Source organism: Alexandromys fortis, unplaced genomic scaffold (assembly GCF_014885135.2).
Source record: "Alexandromys fortis isolate MF-2015 unplaced genomic scaffold, M_Fortis_MF-2015_v1.1 scaffold_33, whole genome shotgun sequence".
NCBI lineage: Eukaryota > Metazoa > Chordata > Mammalia > Rodentia > Cricetidae > Alexandromys > Alexandromys fortis.
Window position 1 is genome coordinate 14,436,343 of NW_026067917.1, and position 20,394 is coordinate 14,456,736.

The 20,394-nt window shown below is 48.3% G+C and overlaps 1 protein-coding gene across 7 annotated transcripts in view; it reads right to left on the reverse strand.

The window, feature by feature from the left end:
• Cacna1b (calcium voltage-gated channel subunit alpha1 B) overlaps positions 1-20,394 on the reverse strand; it is a 158,809-nt gene that overhangs the window by 43,072 nt on the left and 95,343 nt on the right. For all 7 annotated transcript variants that reach the window (XM_050139968.1, XM_050139969.1, XM_050139967.1 and 4 more), the window contains 6 exons: positions 9,950-10,076; positions 7,273-7,402; positions 6,877-6,936; positions 5,427-5,533; positions 2,805-2,901; positions 1,406-1,566 (listed from right to left, as the gene is read on the reverse strand). In XM_050139968.1, the coding sequence (XP_049995925.1) occupies positions 1,406-1,566; positions 2,805-2,901; positions 5,427-5,533; positions 6,877-6,936; positions 7,273-7,402; positions 9,950-10,076 (682 nt within the window). The remainder of the gene's footprint in view (positions 1-1,405; positions 1,567-2,804; positions 2,902-5,426; positions 5,534-6,876; positions 6,937-7,272; positions 7,403-9,949; positions 10,077-20,394) is intronic.

A 20,394-nucleotide genomic window follows, 5' to 3' on the forward strand; every position in this document is an offset into this window, starting at 1 on the left:
TCACCTGGCTGAGGAGCCCATTTGAGAAAAACGAGAATAAATTCCTCTTGCTTTGCATCAACTGGACTGGTGAGTGGTTCCATGGGGCGACCCTCCTGAGGAGTCAGCATCCCAGAGTTGGGGTCTAATAACCTGAGTTCAATCCCTAAGACATGGGTGGTGGGAGACTCACTTCACAAGTCGTCCTGGCCACCACATGGATATTATGGCCCATGCCCCACCCCAAAGTGAACACAATAGGTCATTTTTAAAATAAGAGTTCTCTTGGTGTAATGGCGCATGCCTTCAATTTCAGCCTTCAGGAAGCTGAGGCAGGAAGGTCATGAGTTCAAGAGGGTTAAGAGAGAGAAAAACAAAGTAAAAAAGATAATCTAAATAATCAGAGAAATATTGTTAATATTTGATCAGTCAGAAAACTTGTATTTAGAACATGTAAAGTACAAATAAAATTCATACCAAGGAGACTTTATTTCTTCTTTTTTTGAGACAGGGATTCTCTATAGCTTTGGAGCCTGTCCTGGAACTAGCTCTTATAGACCAGACTGGCCTTGAACTCATGGAGAACTGCCTGCTTCTGCCTCCTGAGTGTGCTGGAATTAAAGGCATGCACCACCACTGCCTGGCTAAGAGACAACCTAATTTTTAAAATGGATCAAATATCTGAACAGACATTTTCCTTGAAGAAGTCATAAAAAGACCAACTATTACATGAAAAATGCTCAATATCACCAATTATCAGAAAAAAGCAAATCAAAACCACATTGAGGAATCACTTCATTCCTGCTAGGATCAGTGTGAGCACAGAAAAGCAAACAGGGCTGGCAAGAGGGCTCAGCAGGCAAAGGTGCTTGCTGCGAAGCCTGCCCACCTCAGTTCAATCCCTGGGGCCTACGTGGTGGCAGAAGGAAGTGGCCTCTGATGGCACACGCTGTGACTAGTGTGCAGTGCCCCCACCTTACACACACACACACACACACAAATAAACAGAGCAAAAACATTAAAATAGATAAAAGCAATGAAAAGAACAAGTGTTGTTAAAGATCTAGGGAAATCAGAACTCTTGGTAGAAATGCAGAATGGCTCAGCCACTTTGAATACAACCTGGCATCCCTCCAACAGCAAAACAGTTACCATATTACCTAAGATGTATGCTTCTAGCTATACATCCAAGAGAAATTAAAACAAACCTCTACCAAAAAAAGAAAGAAAAGAAAAAACAACTTGTGCAAAAATGTTGACGGCAGCGCTATCTGCAATAGCCAGGATGTAGAAACAACCCAAACGCCAGGCAACAAGTGACTCAATAGTAAAACGTGGCATATCACAGAACTGACGTTAAGCCCTAACAAGGAACGAGGCGCTCGCACGACGGACGAATCTCCACATCGGTTAAGCCTCAGTTTACCTGCAGTCCCTCTCCAGTTCCTTGGATTCGTCAGTGCAGTAAAAAAACTTCCCCTTGAAGAGCTGCACGGCGATGACGGCAAAGATGAACATGAAGAGCATGTAGACAATCAAGATGTTCAGGACGTTCTTCAGGGAGTTCACCACACAGTCAAACACAGCCTGCGGCGGGAGAGAACAGGGCACGGCCGAGGAGTGAGTCCGCAGGGGAGAAGCAAAGTGAAGATGAGTGTGGTCGTAGGGAGAGGCTAGGGCACTGAGAGAGGGCAGGAGATGGGGGCAGGTAGGAACGGGTATGGAGGGGATCGAAAGAAGGAACAGGACAGTTACAGGCTCAGAACCTCAGCACTCCTGAGGTCCAGACTCCCAGAAGTATTGAAGAACCACTTAAGACCCTCTAACCCATGGCCACAGAAGGCACTACTGCGAGCTGCCTTAACAGTTCTCTCTCTCTCTCTCTCTCTCTCTCTCTCTCTCTCTCTCTCTCTCTCTCAGGAAGGGCACATTATTCTGGCTTTATCCAGTGAGCTAGAGGTTCCAGGCCAGCCACCTGTACACCCAGGGAAAATGGCCTTGCAATAGGCTGGAGCCAGACCATAGGAAGGAGCCAGAAGGGACCAGGCCCGTTCAGAGAACACGTACTAACCTGTGCGCTGCCCCTGCTTTGCTCCTATTCAGCAACAGCATTGATATGGGGGACGACTAAAGCCACAGACAAGGGACTGTGTCCCTGAGGACCATGCTGCAGAGATTTGAATGTGTCCGGGATCTAGATGTGACTCAGGATCCTCACCCCGCTCCCAGGGCTGACCTTCCTCTCAGGTTACCCTGGAGACACTGGCTAGCATACTCCAAATGCCGGTGCCCAGCATTCTTCTAAGACTGCCCAGGGACTCCCTGAGACCCTCTCTGGTTCACTTCCTCACAGATCACTTGGTACACAAGAACCAAACCACCTCCCTGAAACTTAGACTTTGACCAGGGTCTCTGAGGTTCTCATGGCCGAGCTGCGGCAGTGAAAACTGACTGCCTGCACTTTGAAGCATTCGAGGAGCGAAAGCGCAGAAAGCATTTTGTTCTTGACTCAGGCTCAGTAGTTATTAGATTACGTTTACACTGCGCTTCCTCCATCTGGAAACTCAGCTGCACCCGCCCTGGGCAGCTGAGCCCAGCAGCTACTTTCTGGAATCCCTGACTCCTGGCCCCTATGCCCCTGGTCCTCTGTTCTTCCCTGTCCTGCCGCAGTGTCCCACCTGATGCTGGAGGCTAAGGAAGGGGGTCCTCTGTTAGGACTGTCCCCTCACACAGGTGAGCAGTCTGTGAAGACACGTGCACCCACCCCTACACTGGCCCACACACACACACAGCACATTCCCTCAGCCCCAACTCCAGACTCCAACCTTGAGCTTAGGCAGCCGTTTGATGGTCTTGAGGGGCCGCAGGACACGCAGAACTCTCAGGGACTTGATGGTATTGATGTCTTTCCCTTTGGATCCTCTAGAAGGGAGAAGTTGCTGATGCTGACAGGCAGAGAGCTGGCTTGAGTCCAGCTCTTACCCAGTCTGCTCGGTCTAATAAGGCCCTGTGCAATCTGTCTCAGGCTCCAGGCAGAGGACTTAGCGGGGGAGAACTCTTCCCACGGCGGCCTGAGAACAGTGGGTGGGCTACGGCCAGTACCGAACCAGAGCAACACAGCTAGCGCACAGGGAGAGCGAATTTCTCTAGAGGAAAGAGCCCAAGCTCTTGTCTGCAATGGCTACTTCCACCTGTGCAGAGTTCCTGACAGACACCTCCAAACCAGAGGAGTGGAGGTCTGTGAGCCTGCCTATTACACTAGAACTTGGGGGGTGCCACCTGACTGTCATCAGCTGCAGAACACCCCTCAAGTGACCAAAAGGGAAGCATGGGGTAGCAAGGCCAGATACTGGAGAGGTGAGATAGAAAGAGGAGAAAGGAAAGAGATAGAGGAGGGGAGAGGAGGAAAGAGAAGAGGGGACAACTGAGGGGGAGGAGAGGTAGGGAGGAGAAAAGAGAAAAACAGACCCAGAGAAGCAGCCAGATACCAGGATGACCAAGAAAATAGCAGACAGGACCGCTCAGGTGGGAAAGTCAGAAAGTTAGGCAAAACTCCAGGTACTAGCGACAAGCTCAAAAATCTAGGATTACAAAAGAACCCTCAGGCCTCAGTGGTTAAGGGCACTGACTGCCTTCCAGAGGTTCTGAGTTCAATTCCCAGCACCACCTGGTGGCTCACAACCATCTATAATGGGGTCTGGTGCCCTTGTTCTGGCATAAAAGCGTACATGCAGATAGAGCACTCATATACATAAAGTAAATACATAAATCTTTAGAAAAGAACCATCCTGGAAACCAGAGCAGATGCAAACGCTGTCCCAACCTGTTGGAGGTTGGGGATGGCAAGAATTTGCAGTCAGGGTCCAGGCTTGCAAGACTTGCAAGGTTGGGAAGAGTTCCTGCATACAGGGAGCCCTATCCTAGCCAGCTCAGACATCACTGCCACTCAGAACCCTGAGCCTGGCCTACAAGTGTGGCTGGGTCTGCCCCAAACGGCTTTCCTTGGGCTCGAGCAAAACTCTAGGAAAACAGAAAGCAGCTGTATCTCCCAGGCCTTCTTCACAGGAAAGGAGACACATGGTCCCCATACTTCCCTTTTCTCAGCCCAACATCTTGGAATCAGATCAAATTGTCCTTGAAGCTCAGAAATAAGGCTTGTAAGTACGAGGTTATCCTGGGCTGGCTTGGTTACACAAAACAACAAAACCTGCCCTTCTGTGGCCCAACACTTCCAACACCCACTTTAACCCACCTCACTCTGTCTGTAACAGGACATAGACCAGCCAAGGGTGGGTGGCAGAGGAAGAGGGGGACTTCTAGGAACTGTCGACTGGAGCCACTCTCTGGACTCAAGTCTTCCCGTCTCTGTTTGTTCAGAGATCACAGGCTGAGTCCCATTCTTTTTCTGCTACCCCTGAAGCCTCTCTGACACTCAGCCTGGAGTTCTCCAGAGTCCTTGTTAATATTCTAGCGAAATGTTCATTTCCTTTGTCATAGACAGAGAGTCTATTAAGACTCCTGGAGGAGACACTGGGAGGTACTGGGAAGGGGGTTGTATAGAGGGAAGGAAACACAGAGCTGCATTTCCTGAGAGTAACCATTTGGAAAAGCACTTCAGGATGTCTGGCATCATGGGCTGTGGTTACTACTGGCATCTTCCACCCTCACTGTTCTCGAGGCCAGTGCCACAGGCTCTCACATTCTCATGAGATACCCTGCTCACACAGGCCCTCCCTACCAAGGGCTGACCATGCCTAGCCCAGCCCAGCCCCCAACCGGTCCCCAGAGGCATGGCAGGAATGGTAGCCTGGGGATGGCTCCTAGTAAGTAGCATGCAGCCTAAACAGGGTGACGGTGGATGAGCAGGAATGAGGCCATGATGGATGGGCCAGAGGCCAGAGGCGTGCCATGATGTTAGGCAGTATGGAGGGAAGGGGAGGCATTACCCCATGAAGCTCCTACCAGAGTCCAGCAACAAGAAGACAGAGAGAGCAGAGTCAGTGTTAAGGGAGTGGAACACAGTCCTCCACTGGCCCCCACAAGGCCAGAGAAACAGAGACCCTCCCCTTGGGTCATTCTTGCCTCTAAATTTTGTTCCACCATTTCCCCTCTTGCACCTTATGTCCGGCCTGAACTAGGTTCTCTACGGAGGGTCTAGTCCCAACTATCACCAAGCTAAGGGAGAGTAACACAGGAACCAGAGAGAATAATCTCCTATCCCAACAAAGATATCTACCAGCTGGGGCAGAAACACACCAACCCTCAATCGGGCACACCTCAGGGTGGATAAGCAGGCTCCAAAGGAGCAAGGCAGGTGCCCCCAATCCACAGGTCTCTGGGGAGAAGGCAGGGCGGCTAGGCTCGAGCAGCTGTAGAGCACCCTCACGCCACCTCACGTCTCACTGCCTACACCCACCGGATCCAGAGGCGATGCATGGTTTACTTACGAGAAAGCAAATGCCACTAGGGCTCCGCTGACGACAATGAAGTCCAGAATATTCCACAGGTCCCGGAAGTAGGCTCCAGGGTGCAGCAGCAGTCCCAAGTCTATCATCTTAAGGGGATAAGCTGACATTAGAGTACAGTCCATAAGGAAGAGAGAGGCAGAGGCAGGCCCCAGCCCTGGAGGGACACACTTCTGAGAACAGGAACATGGTTCAGACCACACTACATACTGTGTACACTACGACATCGGTGTAGCTCAGACACACTCCACATACACTCTTGGAGAGGGGACACAAACAGGTCACACTTTTTTTTAATAATTTATTTTTATTTTATGTGCATTGATGTTTTGCCTGCATGTATGTCTGCGAGAGGGTGTCAGATCTTGGAGTTACAGATGGTTGTGAGCTGCCATGTGGGTGCTGGAAATTGACCCCACGTCCTCTGGAAGAACAGTCAGTGCTCTTAATTGCTGAGCCGTTCTCTCCCATCCCTGGCTCACACTCTTAAATGGCTTCAATAGGGCCTTGACTTCAGTGTCCCTAGACAGGCTATACCTGTCTTGAGTCCTGTCTACGTTCCAAGCTTTGCTGGAGCTCCGCTGTGGTAAGAAGTCTGCCTCATCGTCCCCTACCTCTCTAGCAACAGACATGCTCCTTCGAGAACTCACACAGCCCAGACTTGAAAGTTAAACTCGGGAGAAAATAACAAGCTGATCCGAGCCATTTCTGCTACAGGGACTTCTGGCAAATACCACAATCTTTGCTTTTCAACATCCTTATGTGCAGAGTGGGCCTGCCCCTTCCTCACAACCTGTGGGTGCACGAGCAGCAGAAGGAATAAGAACCATTTGTAAGTGTGCTGCGCACAGTCTCGCTGAACCGACTAAGAGCTTGCGGGACACATGTGCCTTTAGCTGCATTGATGCTTGTGCACATGTGTGTAGTTCACTGCACTGAAGGAACACCTGTGTATGCCAGACAGAGACACGGGGCCCCTTGTAAAGAGAGCAGGAGCTGCAATGACATGGCAGGCTCTCAGCCTATCAGGACATCTCTAGATCCTATAGAAACTGAGTCTGCAGCATCCAACAGCGCTCCAACTAGCTCTCTCTAAGGTCTTTATTCTGTGCCTTGTCATACGGCTCCTTCTTTGTGGCTATGTGGCAACCCTGGACAGGAGGCTAAGCACACACACACACACACACACACACACACACACACACACACTTTTAGTAAAGCCCAAAGTCCCCATGCTCAGAAGTCAGGAACACCAGAACCAAAGTACCCTAGCAGTATCCCATGGGACAGCATGACACTGGGGACCCTGTGGCTTGTAGGCTTTTAGTCATCAAAATACTTCATGCACACATGCACACTGACCGACTGAACACATGCCCGGGAGCACACATTACATGCCCCCATGGAAGCTGCAGGGGTCACTACATCTCACCTTTATGACCATTTCAAAGGTGAAGACGCCTGTAAAGATGTAATCCATGTATTTTAAAGCCTAGAACCAAAGGTAGGATTAGTTTAGGCAGGCCTGGATCTGGAGCCAGGATCACTGGCAGGATCCCAGCTTCCCCCCAGGTCTTTGAGCAGAACCAGTTGGCAACAGTGTCAGGACATCCCTCTGGAAAGGATCCTTTGGTGGCTGCCCTGCCAACTCTGGCATGTTACCAAGACAAGGGCTAAAGGAGACAGGCTTTTCCAGATCTTTGGTTCTAATACCCCCAGAGGGAAGAAGGTTGTCTGAGGGAAAATAGGACACCAGCTCCACCCCATCCCGTGGACCTTGGGAATATGTGTGGCGGCGCCCCGCAGTGTTCCAGTAGTTGTGACTCACATTGTTCCTGGAAGAATCGGTCCGCACAGGATCCTCAGCAGCCAGGGCAATGCTGCTCAGGGCAATGACCACAAGAATTACCATCTCGAAGTACCGCATGGTCACAATGTAATGGCAGAAGCGACGGAGCCTATGAGGACAAGGTTCAGGTCACCATAGGCCAAGACCCGAGTATGCCAACCTCTCCCACAAGAAGGGCTCACTGGCTACCAGGAGAGCAAGGCAGCATCAGAATGGAGCTTTGCCCCTCATTTCTGTGGTGAAGAGCCCACAGCCAGGTGACTGTGACTGGGTTTCCTGAAAAGGCAGTTCAGGTCAGGGATCAGCAAATCCCAGGTCGAGGCCAGACCTGATGCCTGTGAAGCACAGCTGCCTCCACCCAGTCGTATTCTGTCTGCAGCCCCAGGGCAGAGGATAGGAACCACCCGGCCCTTCACAGACATGTCAACAGAGGGGTGGCGTAGAGGAGGTGATCCGTGAAGAGAGCTCTTTAGTACATGAGCTGGGCAGCAGGCAGTGGGCCACTGTCACCTGCCTGGACCAACGGGGCAGCAAGCTGGCCACTGCTGGCCTAGAGTGCCTGAGTCTGTGAGAAGCACAAGCCACCACTGTGTACTTGCCGCCCATGTCAGCTGACCAGGATCTGTGTCTGGTTCTCAACATTCCTGTGCATCAAATGAGGAAGCCAAGTCCCTGGTTACAGGAAGCTCCACTCCAGTGAGCAGTCCCTGCTGAGCAGTGCACAGATCAAGAAGCCAGAGCCTCTCAGCTGTCATGTAGTGAAGCAGCCACCCGGTCAGGTCGCAATGACTGAACCCATGTGGCAGACAAGAAAGAATCTCTCCTACTATCACCAGCGCCCCAACAGGCTCCACAAGTCTACCCCTGCCATCAACCCCTCCAGGTCCCTTCTCCAGCTAACGTCTCCAGGGACATCTGCTGTCAAAAGCCTGCCTTCTCAGGCACTCACTTCTCCCCTCTTCCTCCGTAACCCTTTGCCCGTCCTACAGAGCTACTCTTCCCACGTCCCAGGCAGCCTGCTAGCCCTTTACTCCTCCATCAAGCCCTCTCTTCTTCTAACTCAGCCGTCCAGCTCATAGCTGCAGCTCCTCTGTTCAGCCGTGCTCCCAGCTCACCTGCCCATGAGCTGCCCCAGATGTCCTACGTCTGTGTGATCCAGCACACAGAATAGAGCCCCAGAGCTCAGCCAGACTCCCCCAAACACTTCTGGTCTCACTGATTTCCCAGACTTTTGTCAGCAAACGGAAGCTCACAGAGCCTCGGTCCCTCCCTTCCATCCATCTTTAATCCATCGCCATATTCTGCATCTGAAATTCCTGCCCCCCTCCCCCGCCCCCACTTCACTTCCATGCCTCTACTCTCACTACAAAGCCACACTTCATCATCTGGCCCTTGTCTCCTTACCATATCCGTCCACCAGTGGGCAGCATTGAGCTGCAGTAGACCAGTCCCACTGTGCCCAACCCTCTACAAGGCAGCCAGAGGCGAGAGCTTCTCTTTACATCCCTCCAACTAGCTGCCTTCGACTTCTGGGCCATCGTAAATGTCCTCTCCACTTCATCCGAGCACATCCTTCAAGACACCCTTCATGTTCCACTGAGCCCTCACTCCCTCCAGGAAAACTCCATCAGCCTTCTCCCGCCTGCTCCAGAACATCAGAACCTTCTCATCTTACATCTCTCAGCCTCACCAACGCAGCCATTCCAAGGAGGCAGGGGAAAGGGATGTCTCTGTTACCGCGAGCCTGGCCGAGTAAGCACCCAGTAAGCGGGTGCTGAGTGAAAACACCAAGGGTGGGGAAAGAAAGGGAGCACAGAGGAGCAGAGCTGTGTGGAGAGCTGAGGGCAGAGGCAGCTGAGCAGTGACAGTTGCTCTTCTGCCTTCTGACCTCTTCCCCACCCTCCCCACTCTGGCCAGCTGGCCTTTGTAGGGCTTTGACCTCCCCCTTCTACCCAGAGAGTTCTTCCTCCCCTTCCTCAAGTGTTTGCTGCATTCTTCCCTCTGAGGCCCCGACCTGACCACTCCGCTAGTTGTAGTGATACCAGAAGCCCAAGTCACCACTTCCGCTTGTTTCTTTCTTGTGCTAGTCACTGTCCCGTATCTTAAGACAGTCATCTTGGTTGTCCTTCCCACCAGACCACACACTTTAAACACAGTCAAGCTTGCCTGTCTTCATCATCACTGAATTTCAGCACATACAATGCCGTCTGCATGTAAATGTTTAGGTTAACAAAGTACCGAAATGGTGAGTGGATGAAAAGTCCTGACCACCGTGGGAAGGAACGTACGATGGCAACAGAGGAGGGGGAATGGAACGAGCTGTGTGCCTCGTAGAAACAGGGCCCTGTGTGAGGCAATGAACACAACGGCAGAGAAGAAGGTTGCGGCAGAGAAGAAGGTTGGTGCAGGGCTCTGAGAGGAACTGGCATCTGACCCAGCCCCCCACCACCAAGACTATGTGGCTGTGTGTCTATACAGGGCACGAAACTTTGTGCTTCTGTATCTTCATCTATAGAACAAAGACAAAGATGTTCAATAATGTATAGAATCAGTCTCTCCGGGGCGCATAACCCATACACACTGGCTAGCTGCTCGCACACTCACGGCAGAGACACAGGCAGGACAAACCCAGGCCGTGGGCACTGAGGAGACTCACAGGTTGGTGGGGCTGAGACAGAACATGGAGCTGTAGGGAACGATGGGCCGGGGGCCTCTTCTTAGCACATCGTCAGCCTCTGCCTCCTTCTTGCCCTCTGCTTGGCCTTCCAGGTCCACATTACCACCTACAGGGACACAGGGCCTCAAAGTTAAGGGATATCCACACGTAAAGCCATGACACATGGGTCTCTCCCAGCTCCAGACCATGGACAAGTAAGGTGGGCTACCATATCCCCAGGCAAGGAAGGATATTTGGCTAAGATCAATGCTTTACTGAGCAGAACATGATCCACCTCCAAACGAGAGAGAGAGGATGACTGGACACATCTGAGCAGGCCCTGCTCGCTCACCTCCTACACTGCCATGTGAGAGACGCCATGGTGGTACCACTCCCCTGATATGGACACCAGCGCCTCCCAGAGCCTAGGGAGCCCTTCCTTCTGCCTGGCAGATCTCTGGGCAGTGAGGCAGGGAACTTCTGGGAACCCATACACCTGGCAGTACCCCTGAGCCCCATCATCCAGGTCTAGCACCACTTGACCTGGGGTTTCTCTAGAAGGGCTCTGGAGAACAGAGGTTTTGCCAGCCACCCCACTTGTTGACCCAGCTCTTCGGGCTCCTCCCAGACTTCCACTCATCCCGCTCCCTCTCTACTGTCCCCTCCTCTGCTCTCTCAGCACCCACCATCTTTGTGCCCATAAACTCAGCTCCCTTAGGTTATAACGGCCCAGAGCGCCATCCTTTTCAGGTAAGCTATATTTCTCTCAGTTCTTCATTTTTAGCTATAATAATACACTGTTCCAATTCTTGTGGATAGCAGGGTGGCTAAGACCTCAGAGACATCAAAGGAGACAATGCAGTGGCTTGAGCCACCTCCCACTGCCGAATTCGTTTTAGCCTTTTAAAGACTACCCATAAAACCAAAGACGACATTAAAGAGCAACAAAAGCGGAGGTGCTCATGCCAAAGCCCACCGTGGAGACCAAAGAATCCAGCTTCTCCCTGACCACTGGCCACTGACACACAGGGGAGAACAGCTAGAGCAAAGCAGCAGGGCTTGGCTCCAGAACCACCCATCTGCAAGTGCTCTAAAGCAAACGCACTGAAAGAAGCACCATCAAATTTTCCTGCCGAAGATGTAAGTTTCATCGTCTTCTGAGAAGTAACTGGCAATACTTACTAACCCTCCAACATTCTAAGTCATATGACATTATCTCCGGGGGTAGAGAGAATCTGTTCAGTTCTTTAATAGTGAAAATTATAAACTGTGCAAACACAGGTAAGGTACAAAAATACATGGAGGATACGGAAAGCATGTACGTTTAAAGGACACAGAGGTGTATGATCTAGTGAGGTCCGAGGGGAGCCAAGAGCACCGTGCTGGCTGTACCACAGGAGCCCTGTCGCCGCAGAGGCACCACACAGGGACACAGAACAAGGAGACCCGGCATGAGTAGCTTCTGGCAACAACTATTTTTTCACTTTTAACATTTAGAAAATGCTTCCATAATGAGCACATACTTTTAAAGAAAGAAGTATTTTAACGTTGTGCCTTTATCTCCTCCCTGAGAAATACAGCAAAGCCAAGAGGAAGTAAACGAGGAAAAGAACCAATCTGGAGTCGAAGAACTAAATTACTAGAAAGAAATGAAATAAAGACACCAGAGCCTGGATGGAACTACTACTGAGAAAATTTGCCATAACAAAATCATGGAAAAATTACAAAAGCATACATACATGCGCGTAAGAACGATTAGTGACAAAGTGAAAAGAGGCCATGAAATTGAAAGAGAGCAAGGAGGGGTCCATGACAGGGTTCGGAGGGAGCAAACCAAGAGAAAGGGTCAGGATGAGAGCTTCCACAGGCTATGCAAATCCAATCTTGAAAGCCGGGTATTTAAACAAGACTTGTTACGAACAAGTCGATATACTGAAAAAGAGGACGCTCGGCAGAACAGTCAGCTGCAGAGTGGGTGGGGCGGGAAGAGAGCCAGACTCCAAGAGCTATGTTCTGGCTACCACTCAGGTGGTTTTCCTTCCTCCAGGCCCAAATCTAGACTGACCCAAGGAATGGCTGTGTGGGGAAATGACCAGGGGCACTGAAATGGGATCTCCAAGCATGGCACTCACTGTAAGACAAGGCAGAAACGGCCTCCTTCCTCAAATCACCTTCCAGAAGCGGCTACCCCGAGCAAGACTGGGCTGCTGGGGAGGGGACATGTAAGTCCTCCTGACGAAAACTAACTGTGTTTGGGACACAGAATCTCTATAAGCTAAGAGAGTTTTAAAATAATTTAAGCCCGTTTTCCTATTCATCTGGCACAGCATTGGTTAGATGCTGACTTAGAGAGAATCAAAGTGAGGAGCCAGTGAGTCCTTTGTAGGAGGTAAAGACCTCACACTGCAGGAGAGAAAGGGAAGGTGAACAATAATCACACTTTAAATAAAAAGAAAGGAAAAAGAAATGCCAATGCACACACAGGAAACAAGGCCACCACAACCAAGAGGGTATAAACGGCAGTCAATCCACTGGCACCGCCAATGACTTCAGATTTAGAGTTTTTTTTTTTTTTTTAAGATGACAAATATAAAATCTGAGAAATAAAAAGTGAATCTTCTCAAAAAAATTTCAAGCAATAAAACTCTAGAACTTGTTCACTGCCGCCCCCAGGCCCTGTGACAGCTGAGGAAACACAGGTGCAGTCTGTCTGAAGAAACCACGATCGGTGCCGTAAGGGATGAGAGCAGACTTCTCTGGAAGGAAGAAACAAGAGCCCACGTGTTCATCCATATGTTCTCTGAGACCAATTCCCATTTGCCACACTCAGCAACGAAATTCCAGCAGAAACTACTGTTTCAAAGAGACAAGGGTGGAGAGACTGAGTTTAAAGACAATGGTGTCTGAGTCCAGAGGGAAGAGCCCTAAGGAGACAGTAAAGCCATCGGCATCTCTGCGGCACAGACAGATGTCCCGGGGTACAGAGGAGACCAGGCTCCCTTGGCAGTAAGTCATCCCCCCCAATCCAGTCCTGCAGCCTGCAGGAGCCCCAGCTATAGGAGTTCTAACTGGTCTCCACTCTGGGTGCGAACGCTGTGAAGAAGAAAGCTGCAGTAATTTATAGACTATTCTTGTTTCATTCCTGTTCTTTGCAGTTATATGGACACCCCTTTCCAAGGGGCCTGTTGAATTTTCAGGAAAACATAAATCATGTTACAGCAAAAAAGCAATATGCCAATAAACTGGAAAATCTAAGTATTGTCTCTATAGATAAACAATGACAACTTCTATTTTAAGAGATCCTGAAAAACGCTGACTAGCAATGATAAGGAAATTGAGTAAAACGGGATACAGGCCACTGCTTGATGCTCACGTGCTTACAAAAAAATAGCTTAAGATATAAAGAACCAAGAGCTACACTTTCGGAGAATGAATTATCAACGAACCTCAAGAGAAATTATCATACAGGTCTGTAGGGGCATTTCAATTGTATTTTAATAAAGCTTGCCTGAAGATCTGAGAGTAAAACAGTCCCACTGGTCAGACTTACAGACAAAGTAATGATAACACACACCTTTAATCCCAGGAGCCACACTAGTTGCTATAGAAACTGGCCTTTAATCCCAGAAATAGAGAGGATTATAAAACAGAAGGAGACAGCTCTCAGTCACAGTCTCATTCTGAGATTCCTGGAGGCAGGATCGCCATTTCAGACTGAGGTCAAAGTAAGAGCCAGTGGCTGGCTGTTTTGTTTTTTTGGATCTTCAGACTGAACCCCAATTTCACTCTCTGAGTTTTTACTAATCGTGCTTCACAGGTCAATATCCTAATCATGGCACAGTTAAATTAGAAATCATAGTAACAATCAAAAAGGTTAAAATAAAAATTTCACATTTGGTAACTGTGTCATGGACTTTAAAGAGCCCACCAATCAAAAGTGAGACAATGACAATGACCAGGCAGGGTGATGTATGTCTGTCCTCGTGCTCAGAGACAGAAGTAGGCTCAGACATGTTAGGCTTGTTCCTTACACCTCAGCTGAGACAGCCACGCTGCAGGGAGAATTAGAGACCAGCGTGGTGAGATTCTATCTCGAAAAGTGTGTGTATGTGTGTAAACACGTGTTTACAAATCCTGCAGTTTAGTCCAAAGAAACACTCCTATGAGTAAGGAGAGCATTTATTTGCACTTCTGTGGCTTAACATGGTCACCAGATTAAAACTGCCTAAATTTTTATAAAGGAACAAAAGATTAGTAAATAGAAATTTTCTTTTATTTTGGAGATTATAATGTAATTACATCATTTCTCCCTAATCTTTTCCCCTCCAGACCCTGCCGTGATGCCCCTCATTGCTCTCTTTCAAATCTATGATCTTTTTCATTAACTGTTATTACAGCATATATGGAAACGTATATACAACCACATTCTTAACCTGCTCGGTCTATAAGATGTTATGTATGTGTGTTTTCGGGCTGACCACCTGGCATCGGCTAACCAGTTGGTGAGCTCTTCCCTGGAGAAGACTGTTTCTCCACTCTCATCGTTCCTTGGGTGACCACTATCTTTAGCCTGGAGAGTGACTCGGCAGCTAAGAAAGAGGACCCAGGTTCAGTTTCCAGCACTCACATCAGGTGGCTCATAACTGCCTGGAACTCTAGTCCAGGGGTATACAACGTCCTCTTCTGGCGTCCAAGGACACTGACCCTCAGGTACACACACACACACACACACACACACACACACACACACACACCTATACCCAAATACAGAGAGAGAGAGAGAGAAATTTTTAAAAAGATAGAAAGCAAAAACAAAAAAAAATACCATTCTGGAAAAAAATAAAGTAAAAAGACAAAATTTTCAGGATAAAAGAAATGAGAATACAAAACTAAAGAAGTCAGAAATAAATCTTATAATATGTTTGAACTGTAAGGACTGCATACTTGTGACATGTTTCTCAAAACATACAACAAACAAACAAACAAACAACAACAACACTAAACACTAAAGTCTAACAGCTATGAAAGAAACCAGCACAGGTTTGGGGTACAGCTCAGAGGCAGAGTTTGTCTAACACGCATGAGGCCCAAGATTCCATTCCCAGCGCCACAGAAGGATCTGGAGAACATGCCTGAGACTGACTGACTCAATAGAAAAGACCACAGGTCATGATTTATCACTGTGGCGTCAGCGTGAGGGTCCAGGGAAGCAACCAGAAGGAAGTGAAAATGGACAGAGATGTAGAGGGACCAAGCGGGGGTGCAATTTCAGATGAGTCCAGCAAAAGCATTCTGGGCTCTCAAGTAACCCTGAGGTCATCCTGGCCTGCAGCCACAGGGTTTAGTGCGCACAATATGCAGGACTCCTTGGCTGGCCCAGGGCTGCCCCAGGGAGGGGAGCACCCAGACATTCTCAGTTCTTAGCAGCCAGCGCTTCCTGAGGAAGGGAAGGGGAATCTGACCATAGCAGCAGTATTCAATACATGGTTTTCTGAGAGAGACGTACAAAATGGCCCTTAGAATATGCTACATAGGAGTGAGGAATCTGTAAAAATGTCCTCTGTGTGAGAAGGGCAAAAGCCCAATGTAAAGGGACTCCCTGGGCCAAAATGGGAAAACTTGAAACACCAAAAGTAACAGGAATATCAAAAACCTCACCTCACATCAAATACACTAAAATCTAAAATTTCAAAATAATGTTTCTCATTGATTTGGATTAGTTGCTAAGATCCTGAATTGTTACTTTGAGATTTTATAAGTGAACACAAAAAAGCACACTCTTTCTCAGCACAAACACAAAACATATTTCAAGGTAACCAAGTAGTTCATGGGCAATGATCTTACCCTCCCCCCAGTGAAAGTCTCAATGATAAATACAGGAGATATAAAGAAATCCGTGACCCTTACTGAAATCGCACGTCAAGTAACTCATCCTTGTCATTGGCGCTATGGGGAAAGGCTAATGGGGAATTTTACAAGGAAGGGCTAAGTCTTTCCCACCGTTGCGTTCTTACAACACCCAAGGAGACGGGAGGTATGACGCCACCCTGGGCCAGGCCATCATCAATGGAGGTTTTTTCACCATCAGGTCTCTAGACACGGAGATATCGGATGTCTAACGACATCCTTTGATTCTCACAGAATAGCAATGGCATCTACCGGGTAGAGGCCAAGAAGGCTACCAAACCTCCTAAAACACAACACAGTTGCCAACAAGACAGTTTCAGAGGAACTGTGGTCCGGAAGCCCAGTCTACCCCCATCAGTCAGCAGAGTGTGGTGCAGGCAGAGACAGGTACCACATGACACAATCAGCCAGCTCCCGCTTATGGGGAGTTCCACCCAGCGGATAAACAAGGGAGACAAGAGAGATGCTTAGTAGGGTAAAAGTTTAGACAGACTTTAAAAAAAAAATTCAATGAATGAATCTTGTCTGGATAACGATACAAAGAAAACCACATAAAAAGTTATTTCTGAGACAACTTTATGACTTGAACTTGGAATGTATAATGAGCAAAATAAAAGAATTACTATCAGCATTCAGTGCAATAAAGCTACTATGATTATTTTAAACCCCTAATTGTGATGCCTACTGGCGTGATTATTCTGAACACGATACAGAAGAAAATAAGAAGCAACTGGAACGAGACTGCAGAGAGAGCAGCGCTAAGGGCGAGGAACGGAACATGGGGGTTCATTATGCCTGTCTCTACTTTTCATACATTTCAATTTTCCAAAATAAAAAGGGTTTTATTTTAGCAACCATAGATAAATGAGAGAGCTATACAAAGGAACAATAATTTGAATTAACAACTGGCTTCTGAACAGAACAGGAGGCAGAGGACAATGGAATAACAGTCCCAATAGGAAGAGAAAAGCACCAGCAGATAGAATTTCATACAAAGGAAAACCACTTTTCACAACAATGCCGGAATACAGGTTATCCAGAGAAAGTCCCACTGTCAAACTCCATTAAAAAAAGTTAGGAAATGTGTTCTTCAGGCAGAAAGGGGAGGGAAGAAACCCAAAACACGATCTGAAATACAGAAGTTATGAAAGCTAAGAAGGAATAAAATACCAGGTAGAGGCGTTCAGGAGTGTCCAATCCTCTGCTAATGCAACACACCCTCTACAGTTCACAGCCCAGAACTGTCGGCTGGGTCCCCCTCCCCACAGAAGCCTCGTCTTGATCTAAGTACAGTTTACAGTTTCTAGTTGGGCCATGTTCGTTGCTATCTTAAGCCACTGCCACAGGTTGGGCACCCCTGAGAGGAAGCTCTGCTGTTTGGAAATTCAAACCACACTGATGAATCAGATGAGGAACAATGAAACTTGAAAGGCAGACTTAAAACAAAAGCAAGCTTCAAAAGCTTGTATATATAATCAAAAGAATCCTGAAGAGTGAAATCTGAAGCTTAAAATGCACAAAGTAGAAAAGCCCAAATATCATAAGAGGAGGACATCAAAAGGAAATGTGGAAAAGGGACATTACAAGGCAGAGAAGAAAAGAAAGGAGAAAAGGGGAGCTGGTAAGAGCAGTAACTAACACAGAGCAAAGATGGCGGGGAAGACAACGACAGTGACTTAAGCAAAGAGGCCTTTAGAGAAAGAAAGGGCTCAGAAGGATGGAGGGAGGGACATCAGGAATACAGACAGGGCTGCTGGTGACCCAGGCCTGAAGTCACACATATCAGGAGATTGAAAAAGGAGAATCCCAAGTTCAAGAGTGGTCAACGCCAGCCCAGGCCACTTGGAAAGGCCTCGGACCCTATCTCAAAAGAAAAGGTAAAGAATTCTGGAGGTGTAGGTCAGTGGGAGAGCACTGTTTACACATAAAATAAATCCGGCTGAGGAGCAGGAGACTACTCTGCACAGACGTGGCAGCCTCCTCACTTCCATTTCTCCCTGCGCCCTTCACAAGCTGTATGGTCAATAAGGAAAGAGAACAAAGTTGTCCCTACCTGACATCTCTCGCATAGAGGAGATCTAAAAACAAACAAAACAAAACCAAAAAAAAACTATGAACTTGGACACAGAAGTGAATGGTCTTGGTTTGAACTCAAGGGAAGAACTGAGGATGAGTGCCATTTGGGTAAGAGCTTCGTTCTTAAACTTTATGAACGCCATGAGCATGCAGACAGAAGAACAGCAGCAAGGTGGGGCCTGAGCAGAGGTCAGGCCCTGTTGCCCAGAGTAACGGCTGCCATGGCAGGGGCTGCAAAGGAGTCCAGGCCCACGCAGCAGAGTCAGGGTTCCTTTCTGTAAGTCTCAGAGGAGCGGGAGACTTCACCAAGTTAGGCTGTCTTCAGGTTCATGGAGGCACAGGGAGGCAGGGAATTCGGGGCAGGAATGTTCCTAGTGGGGGTGGGGAGACGCGAAGCAGACTAGCATTGTCTAGGCAACAATCTAGTCTGGACTCTAACAGGAAATGGGAAGATATACTGAGAACTGAAGAAGCAGGCAGAGACCAGGGGGAAGGAGGCTGTATTAGAGTCCTGGTGACGTGAGATTCGGACATCACTTGATGCCTGCCCTAGAAGAGAGGTGCCATCCTTAACAAATAATAGTAAGAACAGGTCTGAGGCCAGGTGAATCAGACCACTGCACCTGGGAACTTAAAAGCAGGGGACTTGGTAAGTGCCTGGGCCTAAAGGAAGCCACCTGGACCCTGCTACTGAAGACAAGGAACACCACAAAGAGGGAGCGAGCCACTGTAGCTGGTGGTTTCGGGGGCTGAGGTCAAGGGCACAACAGAGGCGTTTGGTACACTGAGTGCTGGAAGAATGAAGAGCCCCACCCCAATCCTGACAAAGATGCTACATTCCACTGCATCAACAGAAAGGGAGCCCGTTGAACTAGAAAGCAAACCCACTGCCCCACACGGCTAACACGTGCTCCACAGAACCAAATGCAACTGCGAGGAAAGAAAGAAAACCAGCACATTGAGGGCTGCCCTTACTGTATCCTTATCTGAAACAGTCCCCAACCTGAACGGCTCCTATAATAAGAAAACGGAAACTATTTAATGAAAATATTACATCCACACACCTGTAAAGAGGGAGACAGTTAAAACAGCTCTCAAACACGAAATGATGAAGACAGTGCACAAGCCAATCGCCAATGAGAAAGAGGGCCACAGACCTAACAGTCCCAGGGGAGATGAGATGACAGCTCACCAAATTCAGGAGAGAAAGTGAGAAAAACAATCAAACTAAACAATAAATTTAGAAATTGCAGGGAGTCCCCAGGGGAACGGGGGCCGAAAGTACTGCAAGTGGGAAAGATGGACTAAAGTGTATCACGAGAACAAATATCAAATAAGGAATGAGCTTTAAAAAGGTCAGAAAGCTATGCAGGCAGCAGGCAAACCCAGGGAGAACTAGAATGTCTAATATGCAACAACAAAACAATGTGACACAACTAATCATTAAAAATGTAATTCCAGAAATTTTTTCTGAAATTCGGTATCATCTACCAATTGACTTTCAACACAAGTGCCAAGGTAATTTAATAGAAAGGGGTCAGTCCTTTTTTAACAAACGGTAATGAGGCAATTGGAGATTCAGCAAGGCCCAGGGGCCAGGAGAGATCCTTAATCTTTACCTTATACCACATATAGAACTTAACTCAAGATGTGACCTTCTGGAAAGATGGAGTTAAGTATCCTCCCCTCTCCACCCAGTGAAGCACACCCAGACAGACATGATCCTTGGGGACCACATCAAGATAAACGGAGAGAGATTTTGAAGTAGGAAGAAAATGAAGGCTGGCTATGGAACCTCGGAACCAAGGAGCAGCACAATAAGAATGCCTCCTTTTCTGGGTTTTATTGTCTACCTCATATATCCAGACTTGACTTGGAACCCAAAAACACCGACAGGCACAGACCTGAAAAAGTCCCAGTGAAAGGCCTAGGAAACAAGCCTAGCAAACCAGGTCTTACAGGCAGCAATCGCTCTACTATGGCCAAACTCAACAGAAACAAAACAAAATGGTAGTCCTATTTCTACTCACACCAGCACAGGCCAAGGAAGGAGCCTAGATCTTTATCTTTGCCTGGAAGCAACCCAAAGCCCCGGTTGAAGCTGGAGTTGGAGTAGAGTACTGGTAGAAAGCCAGGAATTACATACACCACCAGCCAGTGGTAATCAGGTCCACCCTGCTGTGCATGGCCATCACACAGGAGCAGCAGAGACCTGCTGGGGAGCTGGTACACTCACCTTAGGCCAACAAAAATGAAGGGTGTTTACCACTGATGCCCACAGCAGCCAAGCCAGAATCTACTTTCCTACCTCAGCTGGGGCTAACGAGGCAGCTGTCCACTTTCCTCCTTGAGTACATCACAGCAGCCAAGCCAAAGCAGAAGATCTAAACAAGACTTAGAGGCTTGGGATATAATTCCAAAGTAGCTACGTTTCAATAAAAACATTACTTGTCACACCAAGA